This window comes from Toxotes jaculatrix, chromosome 3, assembly GCF_017976425.1.
Source record: "Toxotes jaculatrix isolate fToxJac2 chromosome 3, fToxJac2.pri, whole genome shotgun sequence".
Lineage (NCBI taxonomy): Eukaryota > Metazoa > Chordata > Actinopteri > Toxotidae > Toxotes > Toxotes jaculatrix.
In genome coordinates, this window is record NC_054396.1 from 11,902,047 (window position 1) to 11,926,470 (window position 24,424).

Here is a 24,424-nt window from a genome sequence, read left to right on the forward strand (position 1 = left end):
AATCCACAGATTCACTCTGCCTGCTGTCAGACAGCAATGTAATTAAACATTGTCTCTGTCCATGTTTATCCAGTAGCAGCAGGACATAGTGTCATTTCAAATAGTATTTTTTATGTTGTATAGTGAATTATAAATTCTCGAGAGTTACTGAGATGTTCTATTTTTAAATACACAGTTTATTCAAAGCAACGTGATATTTCCACAAGATTATGTGGTACAGAGTAAATTACAGCCTTTTGGATAATGTCACTCACAATATTTAAATCGCTCTTGGCTTGGACCGTTGTACAGTAAGAATCGCTTAACAGAAAACAACTTGGAGCCCTGTTTCAAGATGAAATTACCTTCAGTAAAATGATTGAGATTTTTTAAAATTTTCTTTTTTTGCTCAGAAAACTAAAGAGCTGCTTTTATTTCAACTTGTGGATCTTCAGTTTAGATCATAGAAAATATGGCTAAAATAATAAAGATACAGTTTTTATAATTTAATGCTTATACAAATAAGACAATGTGAGCAGGCTAAATCGCTGCATTGTTGAAAACATGTACAGAAAGATAACAACAAACATATTACTACATATGATACCTGGTGGAAACAATAATGTCAAGGAACTTAATTTGCTGTGTTACGTTGATTAAAAGCTAATCTCAAAATGACAGTTAATGACAGGAGCAAATAAAACGCAACAGGAAAAAGCAGATAAAGCAGATAAAAAAGCAGCAAAATGAATCTGCAGCCCAGTTACAAGAGATAAACAGAATTTATAAAAAAAAAAAAAAACAGCAACAAAATCCAAAGTGTAGGCACAATTAAAGTTTGATAAAGCTTCATGTAAAATCCAGAATTGCTTTTTTGTTTGTTCTGTATTTTAAGACACTGTCTTAAAAGACACTGTCTTAAAATACAGTTTAACATCTCACCTCGGCAGTGGTGCTTCATCACAGACATGATTCACTCTGTTCTTCATTTTCTCTTTCATTCACAGAAGAAATGACATGCAGAAAAAATAAATAAATGAAAAACTTTCAGCTATTTGTCAGCATGTTAAACTTTGTTCCTCACAGCAGAAGTGTGGCTCTGAAGTAAGTTACAGCTGAACTGCAGGTACAATTAAACCTCTACAAAAAAAAGCAGAAGATGGTGCTGTTTGAGTTTAAGGGTTCCAGAGGTGTTTGGATCTCTGCAGATTTTTTTTATGATGGCAAAATAAAACAAGCTATTACATAACGCAAACTCTCAGACGTCATATAGAGATTAAATCTGGCTTTAGCGTTGAAATTAGTCTTAAATTAATCTTCATATTTAGTTGCTCTGTAATTTGAAATGAAGACAATTCTCACACTTCTGACACTTGTTTTTTCTCTACTGGGGCTTAACAAAATAAAGGCTCATGTCTGTGGTTGTCTGATCAAACATAAGACAGATAGTAAAACACTGAACACACAGACACATAAGTAAACAAAGTAACAGCAGTATTAAATTGAAATACAGTTTTAATTAGTCTCAAGTCATACTTGTACTTAAATGTATCTGTTGCCTTTAAGAAATATGCAGCTTTGCTGATGACAGTTTATATCCATTAAAAAAGGAAACACTTAGCAATTATATTTTTCTGCTGCTATTTTTAATAACCCAGAGGACTCAGAAACATAGCTGCTCTGAAACCACTGGATAATTATCTATGTTAAAATACAATGTGTAGTATCGTTCTCTCTCTGACTCTTGATGTCTTTCTGTCTTGACTCCACAGCAAATCCCTAATGCTCACAAGGACTGGGTGTGCGCTCTGGCCTATGTCCCGGGCCGACCCATGCTGCTGAGTGCCTGTCGGGGCGGCATGCTGAAGGTGTGGAACGTAGACAACTTCACCCCCATAGGAGAGGTGAGGGGTCATGACAGCCCCATTAACGCCATATGCACCAACTCAAGACAGATCTTCACTGCATCCAGGTAAATACATTTTTAAAAAATCTCTGTTTGTGCAGTGCACTGTTGATGAAGTGAAGGGATTAATGGGGAAAAAAAACCCTTTGTAAGATTATTAATAAAAAATTTTGAGCTGATTGAAGTACTGGTAACATTTCTACATGTTTGTCTTCTCTATAAATCCCATGAAAAAACCAAAAATTAATCAATCCTACCAACAGTTATTGCCTGTGTAGCCAAATCCTTATGCAGTTTATTCCCCTGCTGAAAATAGTCCCCAACAAATGCTATTTATTCCTGTTTGAGTAATGTTTGCAAAAAGAAAATGCAGTGCTAAGCTGTTTAAGAAAGTTACTTATCCCCTTTAAAAGGTGAAACAGTAAATTTAAGACCAATTTTTAGAGACTTATATCTGAGGCTGAGGGGGTATTGGAAAGTACTGAGAGATGGACTAACATGTTGTTGGTTTCTGTGCATCTTGCTGACAAGAAGAAAAAAATGAAAAATAGTGTCAGCGCTTGTCAGAAGGGTAGTTGTTAGGGTTTGGAGATTGAAAATCCAGAACAAGCCGGTACAGAGAGAGAGAGAGAGAAAATGTCTGCCTTTTACCAGATATGAAATACTATATTATGATTCATGCTTGCTTCATCTCATGCATTAATCCGCAGGTGTGTGCCAGCCTTCTGTAACTCTGAGAGGTTCATACTTCATCGTGTTTTTCTCCAGTCCTGTGTTTTGCTGAGCTCATATCAGACATAAGAGATAATGCTTCTTTGTTTCTGTCTGAGTGGGACGCACTGTGGTCTCTTTAGTCTGTCTGTGTACATTTTCCTCTTTCCTCAATTAACCGGTGGGCTTTCAGTGAAGGTGGTGAACTTCCTACGTGCTCTTCTTTCTGTCCTCTCTCCTTCCCTCTCTCTTTTCATCACATCTTTAATCTTAATCATCACTTGCTGTTTTCCTGTTCATCTGTCACCTTTTCTGTGGACAAATATTTCCTTGTTTGGTCTCTTAAACTCTGCCTTCTTCCTCTCCTCCTGTTCTTCACCCTTCCCTTCCGCTTCCTCTTCTTCTCCCTACCCCTCTGCCCCCTTCCTCATGACGGCCCCAGTGACTGCAGGGTGAAGTTGTGGAGCTATGTGCCAGGCTTGACCCCATGTCTTCCTCGACGGGTCCTGGCCATCAAGGGCCGGGCCACCAGCCTCCCGTGATTACCTCTTCTCCGCTCACCAACCCTCCCCTCCTCTGGTACTCTCTTAAACTAATTTCCATCTTCTTTTCCCTGCCGTTTTTTTCTTTCCCCCTGCTTTTGTATTTCTTTACTTGGGTGATACTTGCAGTTTTTGGTTTGCGCCAGTTCTGTTTCTGTCCTCTTTTTCATTTTTGCTCAAACTCTTCTATCATTATTGTCTGATATTTTTTTTGTATTATGTCTATTTTAAAACTTTAATCATGGTTACTGGTTCATTGTCAGATCACTGCCTCGGCTAAGACAATGAGGTTCTCATTGACTGAACAAATGACTCATAGTTCTGCTCAGAATAATTTTTATTTTTCTCATGTGTGCAGATCTAATTTGCCTGTGGTTCTGTTGCTCTGCTTAACATATTTGTTTTGGTATTTTGGAAAATATGTTTAATTTTATTTCTGAGAGTTATAGGAGAAGATCCATACCACTTTCATATTTCTCTGTTCAGTATAAGGCTACAGACAATAAGCAGTTAGCTTAGCTTAAAGAAAGGTGAAAACAGCCTTGCGCTTGTTAGTCTGGCTCGCAAATCACCCCCCCTTAAAACTGAAACTTTACATTACAAAAAGAAGATAAGTTGTTGTTAGTGAGGTTTAGTGGTGGTGCTTGATTTTTGTTACCTTTGGTCAGAGGCACGCTTTTCCCCCTGTTTTCTTTAGCTTCACATTTAACCTACAGACATGTGAGTGTTAACAATGTTCTCATCAAACTCTGGGCGAGAAATCCAGAGAAAAATAAGCATATTCTTCAAAATGTCAAGCTAGAAAAAAAAAAAAAACACCTTCTGCATTACCATTCAGATAGAATTCACTCAATTTACATTTAACATCTTCTAACACCCACCAAAGTGCAAAGCTAACTTATTTAGCTAGTGTTAATGAAAAATCTGATGCTTTCCTGTGTAATACCTGATTTACCAGTACAAGGTGTTAAGACCAGCACAGTGGGAATGTGCAACAAAGTGAAAATTAAATTGCCTGGTCAGTTGGGAGAGTAACTGTGGGCAGGATGATTAGATTTACTTCTTGCAGAATTATAAATCATACTTAGTTCTACACTCTGTCGAGGTTGGAGAGGTGTGTCTTTTTCTTTTTTTTTTTTACTGACATGGGGAGAAGGGTCTTTATTGAGGTGTGTGTGGGCATGTATGTAAGTGTACTTTGAAGTCAATCTCTTTGTGTTGTGTCTGATGCACAATGGGTTGTTTTGAAAGGATAGACTGCCTGATTGATGTTCTGTTATTTTCTCCCTTTGTTGTGTTCTCCTTGCTTTCCTTTGCTCACCATCACCCCTTCTGTCTGTCTGTCTGACTCTCTCTCTCTCTCTCTCGCTCTCTCTCGCTCTGTCTAGTGACAAGACAGTGAAGATCTGGCTGTCAAAGGTGTGGAGGAAGAGGTGACACCTGAAATGACTGTGGCTCTTTTCTCAGCCATCTTCACCCACTGATCTGTGACCTGCTCACTTCTAGTAACGAGATGGAACAGTGAAATTCCAGTTTCCAAGGCAATCAAGGTGTTTTTTTTTCCTTGGTCACAGTGCAAAATGATAAAGCCAAGGTGGAATCTATTTATTCAAAAGCAAAAGATTATTTGCCTCTCAGATTTTTTTTTTTTTTACTGCCAATTTGAAAGTGCCATTCAGGTGAGATGCTACTTGGACAAGATAAACCACATCTTACTGGCCATGGATAGACCAGGCAGAACAACATTTCTCCGGACATGAAAACTACCACAGTCTGGTATGAAAAGGAAAAGTGTCCTTTGGTTCTTTCACCAAGGTTTGAGAAACCTTGTGGAACAGTGAGAGATGAATTTGCTCAGACGTGTGTATTCACGTATCTATTGTCTGAAAGTAAAGTCACAGTCTGAATTTAAATCCCAGAGCGACGTTACCTAACAAATGGAACTTCTGTTCTTCATTCAAGACTGTCTGTGCTCATTAGTGTTGTGGTTGTTCTGATACTGAACACACTGGACGGTCAAACTATGTGTTCATCAAAGTGGATGATCAATAGACTATTGCTGATCTTGGGTCAGACATCACTGGAAAATGACACAAAACACCTTCATTTTATACAGTATATGACTGAAACCGAACTGCATTCAACAAGTTGTGTTTAAATTTTTTTTTTAAGGATTTTTATTAATTTATTATTTTCCCTACCTCAGTTGCTTTGGACTTTGGCGTGAGGTGGGAGGGAACATTTTTACGGGTCTCCGTGCACAAACACCTGGTGCTTGACATTTTGAAGTCTTTATTTAATGCCTAGCACTTCATCTCTGTGTGGATGTCTCCTCTGTGGCCCTCTGGCTATCAGACTGTCTAGCTGCTGACCTTGCAAACAGCAAAACCTACGTCCAGTAGCACATCTAAAGGTAGCACTGGCCCCCGGAGGATCTGACCGGATTGTATTATCTGCCCTGTAAAGTGCTAACTCTGGTGAAAATAAGAAACACCTCTGCAGGCGCACATGACACAAACAGTACATGTTTATAGTACACATTCCTCAAACATTTGTGAGTTAGGTACTCCATTGAGGCCAAAGTGCCAGATTGTTATCTCAAACATCCTACAGTGTGTGGTCCGTACCTGCCATTTATCCTCCACGCAAATGGTAATAGGTGCCCTACCAGTTTCCCCCTGCTCGCTTTCAGCTCCACTCTGGTCTTTAAGGTTAGCGACAGTGTCAAACTGACCGGCCTTACTGGAGAGTCCACTTCCTTCCCAGCTACTGAACTTCTTTGAGAAGCCAATTTAATTAGAGGTCTCAAAGCTCTGCCAGCTGCTTTTCAGGCAAGATTACTTGGGTGAAAGTAGGTCATAACTGAGAGGGATTTCTTATTAAAATCCCAATTTTCTTCCACCCACTATTTGCTGCTACATTTAAAGACAGGAAGAAACTTCCTGTACCCATGCACTGATGTACAAATCTGTTTATGTGACAGATTATGTGTGTGGGCAACATGTACATATGCACAAACTCACACAAACACAAGATTTCAGTGGATGTTTCGGTTATCCATCTTGCCTGATAGGTCTTGGCATCCTTCACTATGTTGATTTAGTGTCTTTTTAATAAAACAAATTCAGCACTGTAGCACTCCACTGACACACACATACACACATACATACACTCACCTACAGGCAACAGAACTAACCCAGGTCTTAAAAGTCAGTTCAGTTATCTTTTTGTTGTCTGACTCTTCTCAGTATGAATAACAAGCATTCACATCACTTTCAGTTTATGAACCTGGGCTTTTTCTGTATCACTCCAAAAGCGTCTTGTCATACAGATGTCTTGCCACTGCATAAAAACCCAACTCTTGTCTGTTAGTATCACAATATCACACTTCAGTTTTGTTCAGCTCTGAAATCTCACTCCCTCTGTAGAAAAAAAGGAATCCTTTGATGATTCAGTGCACTTTTCCTTATAAAAAAAATCCAGAAACATATGTAGTTCAATTTAACAAAACAGCAGTCATACAGTAGGTGCTGAAGTTAGTTAATACTTTCAATATACTTTCTGCAAATTCTCCTCCAATAAATGAGTATGCACTGCTGATGTTCGATGTAACCAACACGAGTTTGAAGCTGCTTATGCTCTCCAAAAGCAATGATGTGGGTTTAGGTTTTATATTTTGGGGGAGGGGGGGTATGAATGCAGATGTGTGGATGGGATTGATTGGTTGAAGCGTTCTTGGTTTTGATATTTTGCTATGCTTAGAAACTCAGGTAAAGGTTGGAGGATAATTTTAGTCATTACTTGACCCTGTGAAATTAGGTAGCTCTTTAAATTGACCAAATGCCTTGTTTGAGCCATTTTTTTTTTTTACTTTGAGAAAAAATGGTACTATGAGTGTATCACCCCTTTTCCATGTTTTGCTTTTGCAGTTGATTCCCTTTGCTTATTACATATGTACTGTGCTTTTCTGTACAAAATGTACACATCTTAAATTACTATCTTCCCAATCTGGCCAAAGCTGAAAGACTTGCAACTCTGAGAAGATGTGCACTGATTTTTGACCATAATTACTTTAAAATATGTATAAAGTATGCTGTTTGTATAGTAGTTTGCCTGGAGTGAGTGGGACAAAATTTGGTCAGTAGGGAAATTAACCTGCTAAACATAATGGGTTGTATACTTTGACCTCAACTCAGACCCCACTGGGCCCTTCTCTGTACACTTTGTATTTATCTGTGCCAATTAGTCAAACTGACCCTGCTCACCAGCTTGGTGGTGTGTTTCATGTGATAACAAGTCTAAGCCAGCTTTTAACTCTGTTTTTTTTTTCACTCATCCAGACTCCTACTTATTGCTAGAGAAGATCTTGTAGTACTGTTGCTTTAGGCACTTTATGTGCCCCGTGCTTGTACATCTGCTGAAGGATGCATGATGTTAGTGGTGCTCATCGGTTGATTGGACATCTCAAAACATTCCTCCTTGTATCGTCATTCTTAATGTTTCACATCTGAGTGGATTTACTATCAAACTCTCAGAAGGATCTGGCTGTTTGCTGGTAATGTGTGACTTTATTTCACAAAAGATGCTTCGCTCAAAGATTTATTATAGCCAAACAGAAGCCCTATTATTATCTGGCCTTGGATCAGCTCCACCCAAAGCTGGCCCAAGCTCTGAGGTTTGGACTTCAGCCGATGTCAGCACCACTTAATAACTTGATTAAGTGTAAATAGGTGTGTCATAACTTTTTTTTTTTTTTTTTAATATTACAGAGCAGATGCAGTCAAGGTTAACTGACATCTTTCTCATCAGCTGGCCTCAGTGTAATCTCTGCAAGTTAGGATTTACATGCACTTTGGATGATGAATATTGCTGTGAATACTCTACAAGCTGTTTTCCAGATATGTATTAAGCCTAGTTTTAGACTTAGTTTACAAAGACTGAATTTATGAGTCCCAAATGAGGCTTAAAAACCACTGAAATTGTACCGAAAAGATCACATCTGTTTAGATCTACAGTAGGTTTAGAAATCAGTGATATTAATGTTTTTGCTGATACAATATGTAAGATAACAGACAAGACGTAGACAGTCCTCAGTGTGTCCCTGCCTTTAAAGTCCCCTTTTTCTTTTTATAGTAAATGTTACATGACAATGAGAATTTTTACTTTGACCAAGCAGCATGCAAATCTTTGTGGATGCTCAGGAGACTCCAACACTATCCTTATTTCCTTGGCTGTCTGCAGGCGTTCAGGCAATTTACTTGATGCTACTGACCCCAAACAGACCATATTACTCTATGAGCGATATCATCTGAAACACAGGACGACAAGATTTAACCTAATCTATTTCTCTGTATCAGTCAACCAGGAAAAAAATCATGCCCGATTAAATATCCTTTCAGAAAGGGATTTAGCATGTTGTGAGTATGGTTTGATCAACACCCCTCTCTGATCCCAAATGGGTATACCAACTGGTGGCACTTTTCTGTATCCGAGGAGGGGGAAAAAATTGGTTGTAGGGTCCTGTAGCTCCTGTTAGCATCTGGTTTAAATTGGAAAGCTGTTTGACCAAAGCTAGAAAACACTTGAACAGCTAAATGCCTGCGCACTCTTACAAGCCACTACAATTTTTATAATTTAAAATGTTTAACTTTTCGTGCCCCAAATTGGTAGTATTTTTTTTTTTTAAAAGATCCCGTGGGAAATAGTGCATGAAGCCACACCCATGGATCTAACTGGGGGGACACAAAACGAAGTGACCATTCACTAAACCCTGCCACCCTGAGTCATCCCTGTTTCTGTCATTTTTTTCTGTTCTCACATGGCACATGCAGTTTACAATGATAGTGGTGACAGATTTACCTTAAAATTTACTGTAATCTTTTAATTCTTCTCACAGAAGTAAACAAAAACAGGCTTCTGAAATATAGAAAAACAGGCTTGGATGAGTAACCCAGTGGTTCAGCGGACAGAGCTGACATCTTTAAACCTTGATAATAGTAGCACCTTATCAAGGTTTAGGGTATTCACACAGTGAATGTTCAGGTACAGGTGTTTTTCCAACATGACCTGTAATGCCAAATAATAATAAAGTCGCTTAACAACACATACCTTATCTTTGTAAGTCACACTAGTTTTCTTCTTTCCATCCATCCCTTACACTTTTGCTTATTTGATTTAGTAAAGGATGAAGAAAATATCCATATTACTGCTCACATTAGAGCCACATCGTTTGAGCATCCAAATCCAAAGCTTCACAGGCCCACTGTGCCTGAATACATTTGCCAAGCTATGATTAGACAATCGCTGTTTGGGGGCGGGATTAAGTGAATGGTCAACTGGCTGAAAGCAAAACACAGACTGCTTCACTTTTTACAGACAGACAAACAAAAAAACCCTTAAAATTCAGTGTACACTGGCTTTAATGAGTCGGTCTGCTCGTCAATATTGAAACACAGAACAGGTTGGAGAGTCAAGCTGCCAGTCAAACTGATTGTGTGATTACCATCTTTAACACTTCCCACCCAGCCTAGCCTGACCATCTTATGGCTACTAGGAAATAAAACATTAGTAGTCAGCGTCTCAGCTTCAGCCTTGTGCCACAGCCAACAGGCTTTACTGCCTTAAAGAAACAGAATGTAGGACATATCATTCACTTAATATCCTGAATCTGTAACAGACTTATTCAGAGGGTTGTAGATTGTCCTACAGATTGTGGAATTCTGTTCAAAGTCAGATGACGTCTCTGCTCACTTTATCATTATGGCTGGAAAGACTTTCAACTTTGCCTCAGGCTGCTGAGTGGATGGGATCGCTTTTAGACACAATCACGAGGGCTGCTGATCAAGAGGGCACTTAACTGCTCTGGTACTTGGCGGTGAATCACTGTCAAACACCAACATAGGTCTTCTCCGCAGCTGCTCAAGTAGTTTTTCCTCCAGGTGTGTGTGTTGTCATATTGACCTTGCAAATGGTAACACAATATGTGATACTGTCTGTGAAATATCTACTCACGGGACATAAATGCAGGGTCCAAGGTCATTTGTGCCTTTTATTGCACAGACTACTCCCTCTTAAGAGTGTAAATGTGTGTATAGTTTTTTTTATATATATATGACAACGTGCATGCAACCAAGCCATGTAAAATATGTTGTAAATAATGTAAATACATATTTAATGAAGGATACAACATTCCCTCAAGAAAATAAATAAGTTGAAAACAACTGTCTTTTTGCCTTCTGGTGTGATAGATATATTGAAATGCAACAACCCTGCGTTCAGATCAGATTTTATTGTATATTGATTTTTTTTCATATGTAGTTGGCCTCATTTTTCAAGCAAAAAAATCAAAATATTTGTTAATTCCAGTGTCTCAAATGTGAGGATTTTCTATATATTATAATGTCGTGAACTGGATATTTTTGGCTTTCAATATTTTGGTTTGTTTGAAGATGTCATTTTGGATTGTAGAAAGCTCTGATGGGAATTTATCACTATTTCTGGACATTTTACAGATAAATGATTAAATAATAATGATAAAAAAGATAGAATTTCATATAAATTGATAATAAATATAATATAAAATAATATAATAAGTGATACACTATAATAATATAAGTGCAGTCCTAGTTTGGATGATTAAAAAAATTGTTTTGAAATTTTGACAAGATGACTCTTAATTGTCTGACAGTATTTTTTTTTAACCAGATTGACTGAACTTTTTATTTGCCAAGCTGTCTTCAGATTACAGCACTTAGCTCTTGATTTCCTCTGTCTGACAGTAAGACAAAAGGGGCTGAGAACGAAAATGATCTTCTACCTCGCAGATGGATGAGGAGTTTATTGATCATTCAGGATAAACAGACAAACAGGTTGTAAGGGATGGGATGTAAACACATGGGGATGTTTTTCATCCAGATGCAATTCTTTCCACTTCAGGGCTGGAGATACAGACTCAAAACTCATACATCTTCATTTCCTTTGCAAACTCTGATCATTAACTTGTGTCGGGCTGTGCTTGTCCCAGCCACGACGGGAGACACAAGCACTGTGATGTACGATGGCCATTAATGCCTCAGAGGAGGCAAAAACCATTTGAGGATGCCAGTCACAAACAAATAAACATCCATATACAATCCCCGTCACGTTCCTGCTGTATGTGCTCCATCTGCTCTCTCCATAAACTCCTGAAATTTCATTTGAATGTCGTCTGTTTCATTACACCACAGCGCTCCAGTAAGTCTGTTCTAATTTGCTGATCCATCAATCTCTACCCTATTCTATCAATCACCCTGTAACTATAAAATCTATTTGAAATTCAGCCAAATATCCTGAGAGAATGGTAAATGTCCCATTTTAATTTTGCTTACTGCTGAGAAAACTAAAATTAATTAAACTCTAGTATTAAAGGCAGAAAAGCTGTAACTCACCATGGATGGCAATGCCAGCGGGTCAGTCAGTCAGGTCCACCACAGACCACAGTCCACAGGCAGAAATCTGTTGTTGAATTCTGGATGGATTGTCATGAAATTTAGAAGACACATTCACAGTCCCCCGGAGGATAAACTCTAATAACTTTGGTGACGCCCCCTGACTTTTCAGCTTGCTAAAATTAGACAGTGGTTTTAAGCAAAAATACTCTGATAAACCCACTGCATGCTAATCTCTGCCCAGCATCAAATGGCAGACAGGCAAATTTAACAACTAGCTGGTGAACACGGCATGGTGTAGTTTAGTTTAGCAGCTAGAGAGCCAGATATGCCCCTCAGGAGTTAGTGGACAGCAAAACAGAGGTAAATGCAGATCAAATATTGAACTTCCATTCATCAGGTTGACACAAACACCACTCTAAAAGAATGCTAATTGCCCTGTATATGCTGGATGTGTACATAAGCAATTGGTTGCAAACACAATCATTGTATCAATGTCGAAGGCGAATTACATGCTCCTGGAAACTTTCCCGAAGCAGAGTGGCAAGGACATTTAGCCACTCATCATCACTTAAGTTTTTTGACTGTTGCTTTAAACTTGTATAATCACAGTGACGTCGTGGTTATAAACTGACAATGACTATCCAAAAATAATTCGAAGCTATAACTATATAGATATAAATGATAAATAATGTGAGTGAGAGCAGAAAATGAGAAGGAACTGAAGCTGGTAAATAAATCCCGGAGACTGACAATTAGCAGCATCATGGACACAAAGTTGAATTCAGAGAAGAATTTTATATGGAGAGATAAGGAAAAGCTAGAAATAGTTCAGCTAAGAGGACTGTCTGAGAGAAGAATCCCATTGGAGAAAAAAATTGAGCAGTAGAGGTTCAGGAGGGGCAAACTATTCATGATATTTTTAAATAATGGATGCAGAAAGCAGCACCAGTGATTTAACATGCTGCACGTATACAGCTTAAATAGGAGATGGAACAAACATGTAGGGAGCAAAGCTGAACAGTTTTTCTCAAGGAGCAGCATAACCTTGAAAGACAATATACAAGCTAATAATGGTGCAAACACAACATTTATGGTGGATGTTTGACAGTAGAGGTTATCACCTTATTTGTCCTACATAAATTCACACTTAAAGGAACAAGAATATGTGAGAGACACTGTGAGAGACAGAAGCACATTCAGAGCCTGGAAAAATGACTTCATAGAACATGAGCTCAAAGAGGATTTTAACGCCGAGGAAAGTAATAAACATCTTCAAAAAAAATCCCCACTGTTTCTCAGATACACACAGCGAGCATCTGCACGACCGCTGAGCAAAGCCTCGGACTATCAACCAAATAGCACAGTCTAATCCCATTATACACTCTCTCTTTGAATCCAGTTTTACACACCACACACTCCACGCTACCAGGCTTAGCCACATCAGACGGACACACAGTCATTCATGAGTATGGGTGGATAATTGAAAAAAAAAAAAAGCAATGCTGTTTTCTTGCAAAGTGTTAATAATTATGTTTTTGTGGGGATGGGGGCTTGCAGGCAATGTTGATGAATGTTTGTAATGTGTTTTTAGTATTTCAGTAATCAGAGATCGGTCACATTTGTGTTTAGTGAGGTATCCATGGAGTTATGATGATGTTTAGTAGATACGACTCTCTATTGAAACTCAAACTGCAACACACGCAGACACTCAGTATGATGTCAAGGATGACAAGAGGCAGTCACTTCTTTCTCATCTGTCTCCGAAAAATTTTACACAGTCCAGAGAAATTCGCTTTCATATTAGGATGCAGAATGTAATTACAATTCGGAAATTGAAAAAATATTTTTTGTCTGACCAAGCTTTTGAGCACCCATTCATTTCCTCAACTTAAAGGAATCATTTCTCATATTGGGAAACATGATTATTTTCTTTCTTGCCTTTTTCATTTTGGAAAGATGAAACTCTAGTTTTGGTCTAGACATTATTGACCATCATTGAGTGTTAATCGTTAATTGTTGTTCTGTTTGTCAGTTCAGCCATGATGGCTGCGGTTTCTAATGGAAGCTTCAGAGTGATCCTTTCATTTTTGTTAAAATACGTTCAAAATCCTGCTGCTGCATCGGGAATCATAAAATGAGTCAGTCACTTCCTGTGCAGAAGAGGACTGAATGGTCCTTGATAAAGTACTTTCTCACAGATGTCTACAACTGCAGATTACAGAAACAGGTTAAATAACTATTGTCTGGTTTAGCAAGATAGCAACACATTCATTTATTCTTTAAAAAAAAGATTTTTACATTACATGCTTATTTTTTACATAAATTATTTCCTTTTTCGCAACCTGTTTACACCCAGCTTCTCTTTATTGCCACACATGTATGATGAGTATGATCCTTCTTCTCACTTATTCTTCTTCTTTGATTCTTTTCCCTTGACAGGCTGTTTTGTCTTCCTCCATGGCAGGAAGTTGTAGGAAACCAGAGCTGTGAGCAGGTATGTAGCCATGCCAGTGTATCCTCCCAGTACCAGACACAGCGGCTGTGCCAAAACAAACAGACAGAACACATTCATCGACGCCCGGTCATCCAGCTCCACCCGATCTTCCTGCGTTGCTTTCATGACTCCAAAAAAATATATCAGAGCCACTGCTGGGTAGAAGGCCAGTTCCACCATGGCGCTAAGGATGAGGTGCTCCCACACACTGTGAAAGCCTTTAGATTTAACATGTGCACATGTGTTGGAAAGTAGTTTGTAAGATCCACTTAAGTATTTACTGAGAGAATTTTCAGAGACACACTCACCCGGATCAGATTTACTCTCAGTCCCAGACACACATCCCTCTGAAGTGTGAAGGTGGATCTGACAGGAAAACAGACTTGGACCTTTGATCCGTCATCACAGCAGTCCTGTCAAACATTATCCACCTACAGTGTTCCTTGTCAGGACACTTGTCAGCCACTTTACCTTCAAAACACAATCTGGTGTCCTCTAATAAAGCGGTTTTTTTTTTGTTTTTAAAAGACCCTTTAAAATAATCTACCTGACAAAATCCACTACGCTGTCCCTTCATGTCTATCATATTAAAATGACAGATTTCCTCATATGTCAAAGCGACCTTCATTTTTCAGAACATTGGCAAGTTAGCTTGTGTCAATTAAATCACATCATAAATTAGTTATGTTGTACATTCACATAGCCCCTCTTCTTGAGAAAAGCCTCTTTATTTTGTAACTTTATTTTAGTCTTAAACATATGAGAGGGAAAGATATTCTCAATTGTTGTGTCACATTATGTACAGGTAGGAGATCTCAGCATCAGTGGGGGGATTAACGGGTGCAGGCAAGACTTCTAAGACTTGGAATAGTTTTACATTTTTTGGAAATATGTTTATTTACTTTCTTGCCTAGAGTTAGATGAGAAGACCACTCTCATGTCTGTTCACCAAATGTGAAGCTAGAACCAGGGGGATGATTAGCTTGGTTCTGCCAAACAGTTGCTCACCAGCACCACTAAAGCTCACTAATTAACCCATTCTATAGCAATATAAGTGGTGGGACTATTTCTTGGCTGGGCTCACTGAAAAACTGAAATTTAAAAACACCATGTTGTGTTTATGTGGGCCTTTCCATACTGGACCTACATGTATTTAATGTTGTCTGCTGAAATTACTCCACAAGTGATTCCCTGCTGGCTGCTCTGCTAACTGGCTGCAAATGTGGAAAGGGTTTCCTGAACGGAAGTGTGGCGGGGGGGGGGGGGGGGGGGGGGGGGGGGAGTTGTAGGTTTCAGCAGTGAGGATCACTTCTGCGTTCAAAAATCTGCAGTTCCTCGGCTGCTGCTGGGGGCTGGCTCCAGAAGTGAGCAATTCTCCATTGACTCCCATGTTAAAATAGCCAACTTTACAGCCTAAAAAAGATTTACAGCGTACAACATTTTTTGTTTTTGGTCTCTATTGATAGTTTCCACCTCCGTGAACACTGTTGGGGTGGGTGAATGTCTTTGTACCACAACCGTTTAAGTGTTATTTAGGCTTAAAACGTCAAAATGTCATAAAAAACGTCATACAGCTGTAAGGCGTTAAAAAATGCCAAAAAAAATCATATTTTTGTAAGACATCAAAATGTCATAAAAGATGTCTTACGGCTGTAAGGCGTCAAAAATTACCAAAAAAAAGTCATATTTTTGTAAGACCTCAAAATGTTATAAAAAACGTCATACTATAGTAAGGCGTCAAAAAATGCCAAAAAAAGTCATATTTTTGTAAGACCGCAAAATGTCATAAAAAACGTCATAGTATAGTAAGGCGTCAAAATCGGGCAAAAAAAGTCAAAATTTTTTTGGACCTCAAAATGTCATAAAAAACGTCATAGTATAGTAAGGCGTCAAAATCGGGCAAAAAAAGTCAAAACATTTTTGGACCTCAAAATGTCATAAAAAACATCATAGTATAGTAAGGCGTCAAAATCGGGCAAAAAAAGTCAAAAAATTTTTGGACCTCAAAATGTCATAAAAAACGTCATAGTATAGTAAGGCGTCAAAATTGGGCAAAAAAAGTCCAAAAATTTTTGGACCTCAAAATGTCATAAAAAACGTCATGGTATAGTAAGGCGTCAAAATCGGGCAAAAAAAGTCAAAATTTTTTTCAACACAAAATGTCATAAAAAACGTCATAGTATAGTAAGGCGTTTTTTTCGGCCAAAAAAAGTCAAATTTTTTTTTCACCACAAAATGTCATAAAAAACGTCATAGTATAGTAAGGCGTCAAAATTGGGCAAAAAAAGTCAAAAAATTTTTTCAACACAAAATGTCATAAAAAACGTCATAGTATAGTAAGGCGTCAAAATTGGGCAAAAAAAGTCCAAAAATTTTTTCACCACAAAATGTCATAAAAAACGTCATAGTATAGTAAGGCGTCAAAATCGGGCAAAAAATGTCAAAATTTTTTTGGACCTCAAAATGTCATAAAAAACGTCATAGTATAGTAAGGCGTCAAAATCGGGCAAAAAAAGTCAAAATTTTTTTGGACCTCAAAATGTCATAAAAAACGTCATAGTATAGTAAGGCGTCAAAATCGGGCAAAAAAAGTCACATTTTTTTTTCACCACAAAATGTCATAAAAAACGTCATAGTATAGTAAGTCGTCAAAATCGGATAAAAAAAGTCAAAAAATTTTTGGACCTCAAAATGTCATAAAAAACGTCATAGTATAGTAAGGCGTCAAAATCGGGCAAAAAATGTCAAAATTTTTTTGGACCTCAAAATGTCATAAAAAACGTCATAGTATAGTAAGGCGTCAAAATCGGGCAAAAAAAGTCAAAATTTTTTTGGACCTCAAAATGTCATAAAAAACGTCATAGTATAGTAAGGCGTCAAAATCGGGCAAAAAAAGTCACATTTTTTTTTCACCACAAAATGTCATAAAAAACGTCATAGTATAGTAAGTCGTCAAAATCGGATAAAAAAAGTCAAAAAATTTTTGGACCTCAAAATGTCATAAAAAACGTCATAGTATAGTAAGGCGTCAAAATCGGGCAAAAAAAGTCAAAACATTTTTGGACCTCAAAATGTCATAAAAAACGTCATAGTATAGTAAGGCGTCAAAATCGGGCAAAAAAAGTCAAAATTTTTTTTCACCTCAAAATGTCATAAAAAACGTCATAGTATAGTAAGGCGTCAAAATCGGGCAAAAAAAGTCAAAAAATTTTTGGACCTCAAAATGTCATAAAAAACGTCATAGTATAGTAAGTCGTCAAAATCGGACAAAAAAAAGTCAAAAAATTTTTGGACCTCAAAATGTCATTAAAAAACGTCATAGAATAGTAAGGCGTCAAAATCGGGCAAAAAAAGTCAAAAAATTTTTTCAACACAAAATGTCATAAAAAACGTCATAGTATAGTAAGGCGTCAAAATCGGGCAAAAAATGTCAAATTTTTTTTGGACCTCAAAATGTCATAAAAACGTCATAGTATAGTAAGGCGTCAAAATCGGGCAAAAAAAGTCAACATTTTTTTTCAACACAAAATGTCATAAAAAACGTCATAGTATAGTAAGGCGTCAAAATCGGGCAAAAAAAGTCAAAATTTTTTTTCAACACAAAATGTCATAAAAAACGTCATAGTATAGTAAGGCGTTTTTTTCGGCCAAAAAAAGTCCAAAATTTTTTGGACCTCAAAATGTCATAAAAAACGTCATAGTATAGTAAGGCGTCAAAATCGGGCAAAAAAAGTCAAAATTTTTTTTCACCTCAAAATGTCATAAAAAACGTCATAGTATAGTAAGGCGTCAAAATCGGGCAAAAAAAGTCAAAAAATTTTGGACCTCAAAATGTCATAAAAAACGTCATAGTATAGTAAGGCGTCAAAATCGGGCAAAAAAAGTCAAAAAATTTTTGGACCTCAAAATGTCATAAAAAACGTCATAGAATAGTAAGGCGTCAAAATCGGGCAAAAAAAGTCAAAACATTTTTTCAACACAAAATGTCATAAAAAACGTGATAGTATAGTAAGGCGTCAAAATCGGGCAAAAAAAGTCCAAATTTTTTTTCAACACAAAATATCATAAAAAACGTCATAGTATAGTAAGGCGTCAAAATCGGGCAAAAAAAGTCAAAATTTTTTTGGACCTCAAAATGTCATAAAAAACGTCATAGTATAGTAAGGCGTCAAAATCGGGCAAAAAAAGTCAAAACATTTTTGGACCTCAAAATGTCATAAAAAACGTCATAGTATAGTAAGGCGTCAAAATCGGGCAAAAAAAGTCACTTTTTTTTTCACCACAAAATGTCATAAAAAACGTCATAGTATAGTAAGGCGTCAAAATCGGTCAAAAAAAGTCAAAAATTTTTTTCACCTCAAAATGTCATAAAAAACGTCATAGTATAGTAAGGCGTCAAAATCGGGCAAAAAAAGTCAAAAAATTTTTGGACCTCAAAATGTCATAAAAAACGTCATAGTATAGTAAGTCGTCAAAATCGGACAAAAAAAAGTCAAAAAATTTTTGGACCTCAAAATGTCATAAAAAACGTCATAGAATAGTAAGGCGTCAAAATCGGGCAAAAAAAGTCAAAAATTTTTTTTCAACACGAAATGTCATAAAAAACGTCATAGTATAGTAAGGCGTTTTTTTCGGCCAAAAAAAGTCCAAAATTTTTTGGACCTCAAAATGTCATAAAAAATGTCATAGTATAGTAAGGCGTCAAAATCGGCCAAAAAAAGTCAAAAAATTTTTTCAACACAAAATGTCATAAAAAACGTCATAGTATAGTAAGGCGTCAAAATCGGGCAAAAAAAGTCAAAATTTTTTTGGACCTCAAAATGTCATAAAAACGTCATAGTATAGTAAGGCGTCAAAATCGGGCAAAAAAAGTCAAAATTTTTTTTCAACACGAAATGTCATAAAAAACGTCATAGTATAGTAAGGCGTTTTTTTCGGCCAAAAAAAGTCCAAAATTTTTTGGACCTCAAAATGTCATAAAAAATGTCATAGTATAGTAAGGCGTCAAAATTGGCCAAAAAAAGTCAAAAAATTTTTTCAACACAAAATGTCATAAAAAACATCATAGTATAGTAAGGCGTCAAAATCGGCCAAAAAAAGTCAAAAAATTTTTGGACCTCAAAATGTCATAAAAAACGTCATAGAATAGTAAGGCGTCAAAATCGGGCAAAAAAAGTCAAGAATTTTTTTCACCTCAAAATGTCATAAAAAACGTCATAGAATAGTAAGGCGTCAAAATCGGGCAAAAAAAGTCAAAAATTTTTTTCAACACAAAATGTCATAAAAAACGTCATAGTATAGTAAGGCGTCAAAATCGGGCAAAAAAAGTCATAAAATTTTTGGACCTCAAAATGTCATAAAAAACGTCATAGTATAGTAAGGCGTCAAAATCGGGCAAAAAAAGTCAACATTTTTTTTCAACACAAAATATCATAAAAAACGTCATAGTATAGTAAGGCGTCAAAATCGGGCAAAAAAAGTCAAAAAATTTTTGGACCTCAAAATGTCATAAAAAACGTCATAGTATAGTAAGGCGTCAAAATCGCGCAAAAAAAGTCAAAAAATTTTTTCACCTCAAAATGTCATAAAAAACGTCATAGTATAGTAAGGCGTCAAAATCGGGCAAAAAAAGTCAACATTTTTTTTCAACACAAAATGTCATAAAAAACGTCATAGTATAGTAAGGCGTCAAAATCGGGCAAAAAAAGTCAAAAAATTTTTTCACCTCAAAATGTCATAAAAAACGTCATAGAATAGTAAGGCGTCAAAATCGGGCAAAAAAAGTCAAAAATTTTTTTCAACACAAAATGTCATAAAAAACGTCATAGTATAGTAAGGCGTCAAAATCGGGCAAAAAATGTCAAAATTTTTTTGGACCTCAAAATGTCATAAAAAACGTCATAGTATAGTAAGGCGTCAAAATCGGGCAAAAAAAGTCAAAAAATTTTTGGACCTCAAAATGTCATAAAAAACGTCATAGTATAGTAAGGCGTCAAAATCGGGCAAAAAAAGTCAACATTTTTTTTCAACACAAAATGTCATAAAAAACGTCATAGTATAGTAAGGCGTCAAAATCGGCCAAAAAAAGTCAAAAAATTTTTGGACCTCAAAATGTCATAAAAAACGTCATAGTATAGTAAGGCGTCAAAATCGCGCAAAAAAAGTCAAAAAAATTTTTCACCTCAAAATGTCATAAAAAACGTCATAGAATAGTAAGGCGTCAAAATCGGGCAAAAAAAGTCAAAAATTTTTTTCAACACAAAATGTCATAAAAAACGTCATAGTATAGTAAGGCGTCAAAATCGGGCAAAAAATGTCAAAATTTTTTTGGACCTCAAAATATCATAAAAACGTCATAGTATAGTAAGGCGTCAAAATCGGCCAAAAAAAGTCAAAAAATTTTTGGACCTCAAAATGTCATAAAAAACGTCATAGTATAGTAAGGCGTCAAAATCGGGCAAAAAAAGTCAAAAATTTTTTTCAACACAAAATGTCATAAAAAACGTCATAGTATAGTAAGGCGTCAAAATCGGGCAAAAAAAGTCAAAAAATTTTTGGACCTCAAAATGTCATAAAAAACGTCATAGTATAGTAAGGCGTCAAAATCGGGCAAAAAAAGTCAAAAATTTTTTTCAACACAAAATATCATAAAAAACGTCATAGTATAGTAAGGCGTCAAAATCGGGCAAAAAAAGTCAAAAAATTTTTTCACCTCAAAATGTCATAAAAAACGTCATAGTATAGTAAGGCGCCAAAATCGCGGAAAAAAAGGCAAAAATTTTTTTCAACACAAAATGTCATAAAAAACGTCATAGTATAGTAAGGCGTCAAAATCGCGCAAAAAAAGTCAAAAAATTTTTTCACCTCAAAATGTCATAAAAAACGTCATAGAATAGTAAGGCGTCAAAATCGGGCAAAAAAAGTCAAAAAATTTTTTCAACACAAAATGTCATAAAAAACGTCATAGTATAGTAAGGCGTCAAATTCGGGCAAAAAATGTCAAAATTTTTTTGGACCTCAAAATGTCATAAAAACGTCATAGTATAGTAAGGCGTCAAAATCGGGCAAAAAAAGTCAACATTTTTTTTCAACACAAAATGTCATAAAAAACGTCATAGTATAGTAAGGCGTCAAAATCGGGCAAAAAAAGTCAAAATTTTTTTGGACCTCAAAATGTCATAAAAACGTCATAGTATAGTAAGGCGTCAAAATCGGGCAAAAAAAGTCAACATTTTTTTTCAACACAAAATGTCATAAAAAACGTCATAGTATAGTAAGGCGTCAAAATCGGGCAAAAAAAGTCCAAATTTTTTTTCAACACAAAATATCATAAAAAACGTCATAGTATAGTAAGGCGTCAAAATCGGGCAAAAAAAGTCAAAATTTTTTTGGACCTCAAAATGTCATAAAAAACGTCATAGTATAGTAAGGCGTCAAAATCGGGCAAAAAAAGTCAAAACATTTTTGGACCTCAAAATGTCATAAAAAACGTCATAGTATAGTAAGGCGTCAAAATCGGGCAAAAAAAGTCACTTTTTTTTTCACCACAAAATGTCATAAAAAACGTCATAGTATAGTAAGGCGTCAAAATCGGTCAAAAAAAGTCAAAAATTTTTTTCACCTCAAAATGTCATAAAAAACGTCATAGTATAGTAAGGCGTCAAAATCGGGCAAAAAAAGTCAAAAAATTTTTGGACCTCAAAATGTCATAAAAAACGTCATAGTATAGTAAGTCGTCAAAATCGGACAAAAAAAAGTCAAAAAAATTTTGGACCTCAAAATGTCATAAAAAACGTCATAGAATAGTAAGGCGTCAAAATCGGGCAAAAAAAGTCAAAAATTTTTTTTCAACACGAAATGTCATAAAAAACGTCATAGTATAGTAAGGCGTTTTTTTCGGCCAAAAAAAGTCCAAAATTTTTTGGACCTCAAAATGTCATAAAAAATGTCATAGTATAGTAAGGCGTCAAAATCGGCCAAAAAAAGTCAAAAAATTTTTTCAACACAAAATGTCATAAAAAACGTCATAGTATAGTAAGGCGTCAAAATCGGGCAAAAAAAGTCAAAATTTTTTTGGACCTCAAAATGTCATAAAAACGTCATAGTATAGTAAGGCGTCAAAATCGGGCAAAAAAAGTCAAAATTTTTTTTCAACACGAAATGTCATAAAAAACGTCATAGTATAGTAAGGCGTCAAAATCGGCCAAAAAAAGTCCAAAATTTTTTGGACCTCAAAATGTCACAAAAAACGTCATAGAATAGTAAGGCGTCAAAATCGGGCAAAAAAAGTCAAGAATTTTTTTCACCTCAAAATGTCATAAAAAACGTCATAGAATAGTAAGGCGTCAAAATCGGGCAAAAAAAGTCAAAAAATTTTTGGACCTCAAAATGTCATAAAAAACGTCATAGTATAGTAAGGCGTCAAAATCGGGCAAAAAAAGTCAAAATTTTTTTTCACCTTAAAATGTCATAAAAAACGTCATAGTATAGTAAGGCGTCAAAATCGGGCAAAAAAAGTCAAAATTTTTTTTCAACACAAAATATCATAAAAAACGTCATAGTATAGTAAGGCGTCAAAATCGGGCAAAAAAAGTCAAAATTTTTTTTCAACACAAAATATCATAAAAAACGTCATAGTATAGTAAGGCGTCAAAATCGGGCAAAAACAGTCAACATTTTTTTGGACCTCAAAATGTCATAAAAAACGTCATAGTATAGTAAGGCGTCAAAATCGGGCAAAAAAAGTCAAAATTTTTTTGGACCTCAAAATGTCATAAAAAACGTCATAGTATAGTAAGGCGTCAAAATCGGCCAAAAAAAGTCAAAAAATTTTTTCACCTCAAAATGTCATAAAAAACGTCATAGAATAGTAAGGCGTCAAAATAGGGCAAAAAAAGTCAAAAATTTTTTTCAACACAAAATGTCATAAAAAACGTCATAGTATAGTAAGGCGTCAAAATCGGGCAAAAAAAGTCAAAATTTTTTTGGACCTCAAAATGTCATAAAAACGTCATAGTATAGTAAGGCGTCAAAATCGGGCAAAAAAAGTCAAAATTTTTTTTCAACACGAAATGTCATAAAAAACGTCATAGTATAGTAAGGCGTTTTTTTCGGCCAAAAAAAGTCAAAATTTTTTTGGACCTCAAAATGTCATAAAAAACGTCATAGTATAGTAAGGCGTCAAAATCGGGCAAAAAAAGTCAAAAAATTTTTTCACCTCAAAATGTCATAAAAAACGTCATAGAATAGTAAGGCGTCAAAATCGGGCAAAAAAAGTCAAAAATTTTTTTCAACACAAAATGTCATAAAAAACGTCATAGTATAGTAAGGCGTCAAAATCGGGCAAAAAATGTCAAAATTTTTTTGGACCTCAAAATGTCATAAAAAACGTCATAGTATAGTAAGGCGTCAAAATCGGGCAAAAAAAGTCAAAAAATTTTTGGACCTCAAAATGTCATAAAAAACGTCATAGTATAGTAAGGCGTCAAAATCGGGCAAAAAAAGTCAACATTTTTTTTCAACACAAAATGTCATAAAAAACGTCATAGTATAGTAAGGCGTCAAAATCGGGCAAAAAAAGTCAACATTTTTTTTCAACACAAAATATCATAAAAAACGTCATAGTATAGTAAGGCGTCAAAATCGGCCAAAAAAAGTCAAAAAATTTTTGGACCTCAAAATGTCATAAAAAACGTCATAGTATAGTAAGGCGTCAAAATCGCGCAAAAAAAGTCAAAAAAATTTTTCACCTCAAAATGTCATAAAAAACGTCATAGAATAGTAAGGCGTCAAAATCGGGCAAAAAAAGTCAAAAATTTTTTTCAACACAAAATGTCATAAAAAACGTCATAGTATAGTAAGGCGTCAAAATCGGGCAAAAAATGTCAAAATTTTTTTGGACCTCAAAATATCATAAAAACGTCATAGTATAGTAAGGCGTCAAAATCGGGCAAAAAAAGTCAAAAAATTTTTTCAACACAAAATGTCATAAAAAACGTCATAGTATAGTAAGGCGTCAAAATCGGGCAAAAAAAGTCAAAAAATTTTTGGACCTCAAAATGTCATAAAAAACGTCATAGTATAGTAAGGCGTCAAAATCGGGCAAAAAAAGTCAAAAAATTTTTGGACCTCAAAATGTCATAAAAAACGTCATAGTATAGTAAGGCGTCAAAATCGGGCAAAAAAAGTCAAAAATTTTTTTCAACACAAAATGTCATAAAAAACGTCATAGTATAGTAAGGCGTCAAAATCGGGCAAAAAAAGTCAAAAAATTTTTTCACCTCAAAATGTCATAAAAAACGTCATAGAATAGTAAGGCGTCAAAATCGGGCAAAAAAAGTCAAAAATTTTTTTCAACACAAAA

At 35.8% G+C, this 24,424-nt stretch overlaps 1 protein-coding gene across 5 annotated transcripts in view; it reads left to right on the plus strand.

Annotated features, from left to right (window-relative positions):
- kif21b (kinesin family member 21B) overlaps positions 1-9,241 on the plus strand; it is a 60,305-nt gene extending 51,064 nt beyond the window's left edge. For 4 of the 5 annotated variants that reach the window (XM_041033962.1, XM_041033964.1, XM_041033963.1 and 1 more), the window contains exons 32-33: positions 1,752-1,951; positions 4,527-9,241. In XM_041033962.1, the coding sequence (XP_040889896.1) occupies positions 1,752-1,951; positions 4,527-4,575 (249 nt within the window). In that variant the 3' untranslated portion in view covers positions 4,576-9,241. Of the gene's footprint in view, positions 1-1,751; positions 1,952-3,038; positions 3,309-4,526 lie in introns of those variants that run through there. The other variant, XM_041033966.1, reaches the window with a different exon arrangement.
- Positions 9,242-24,424: the final 15,183 nt, after the last annotated feature.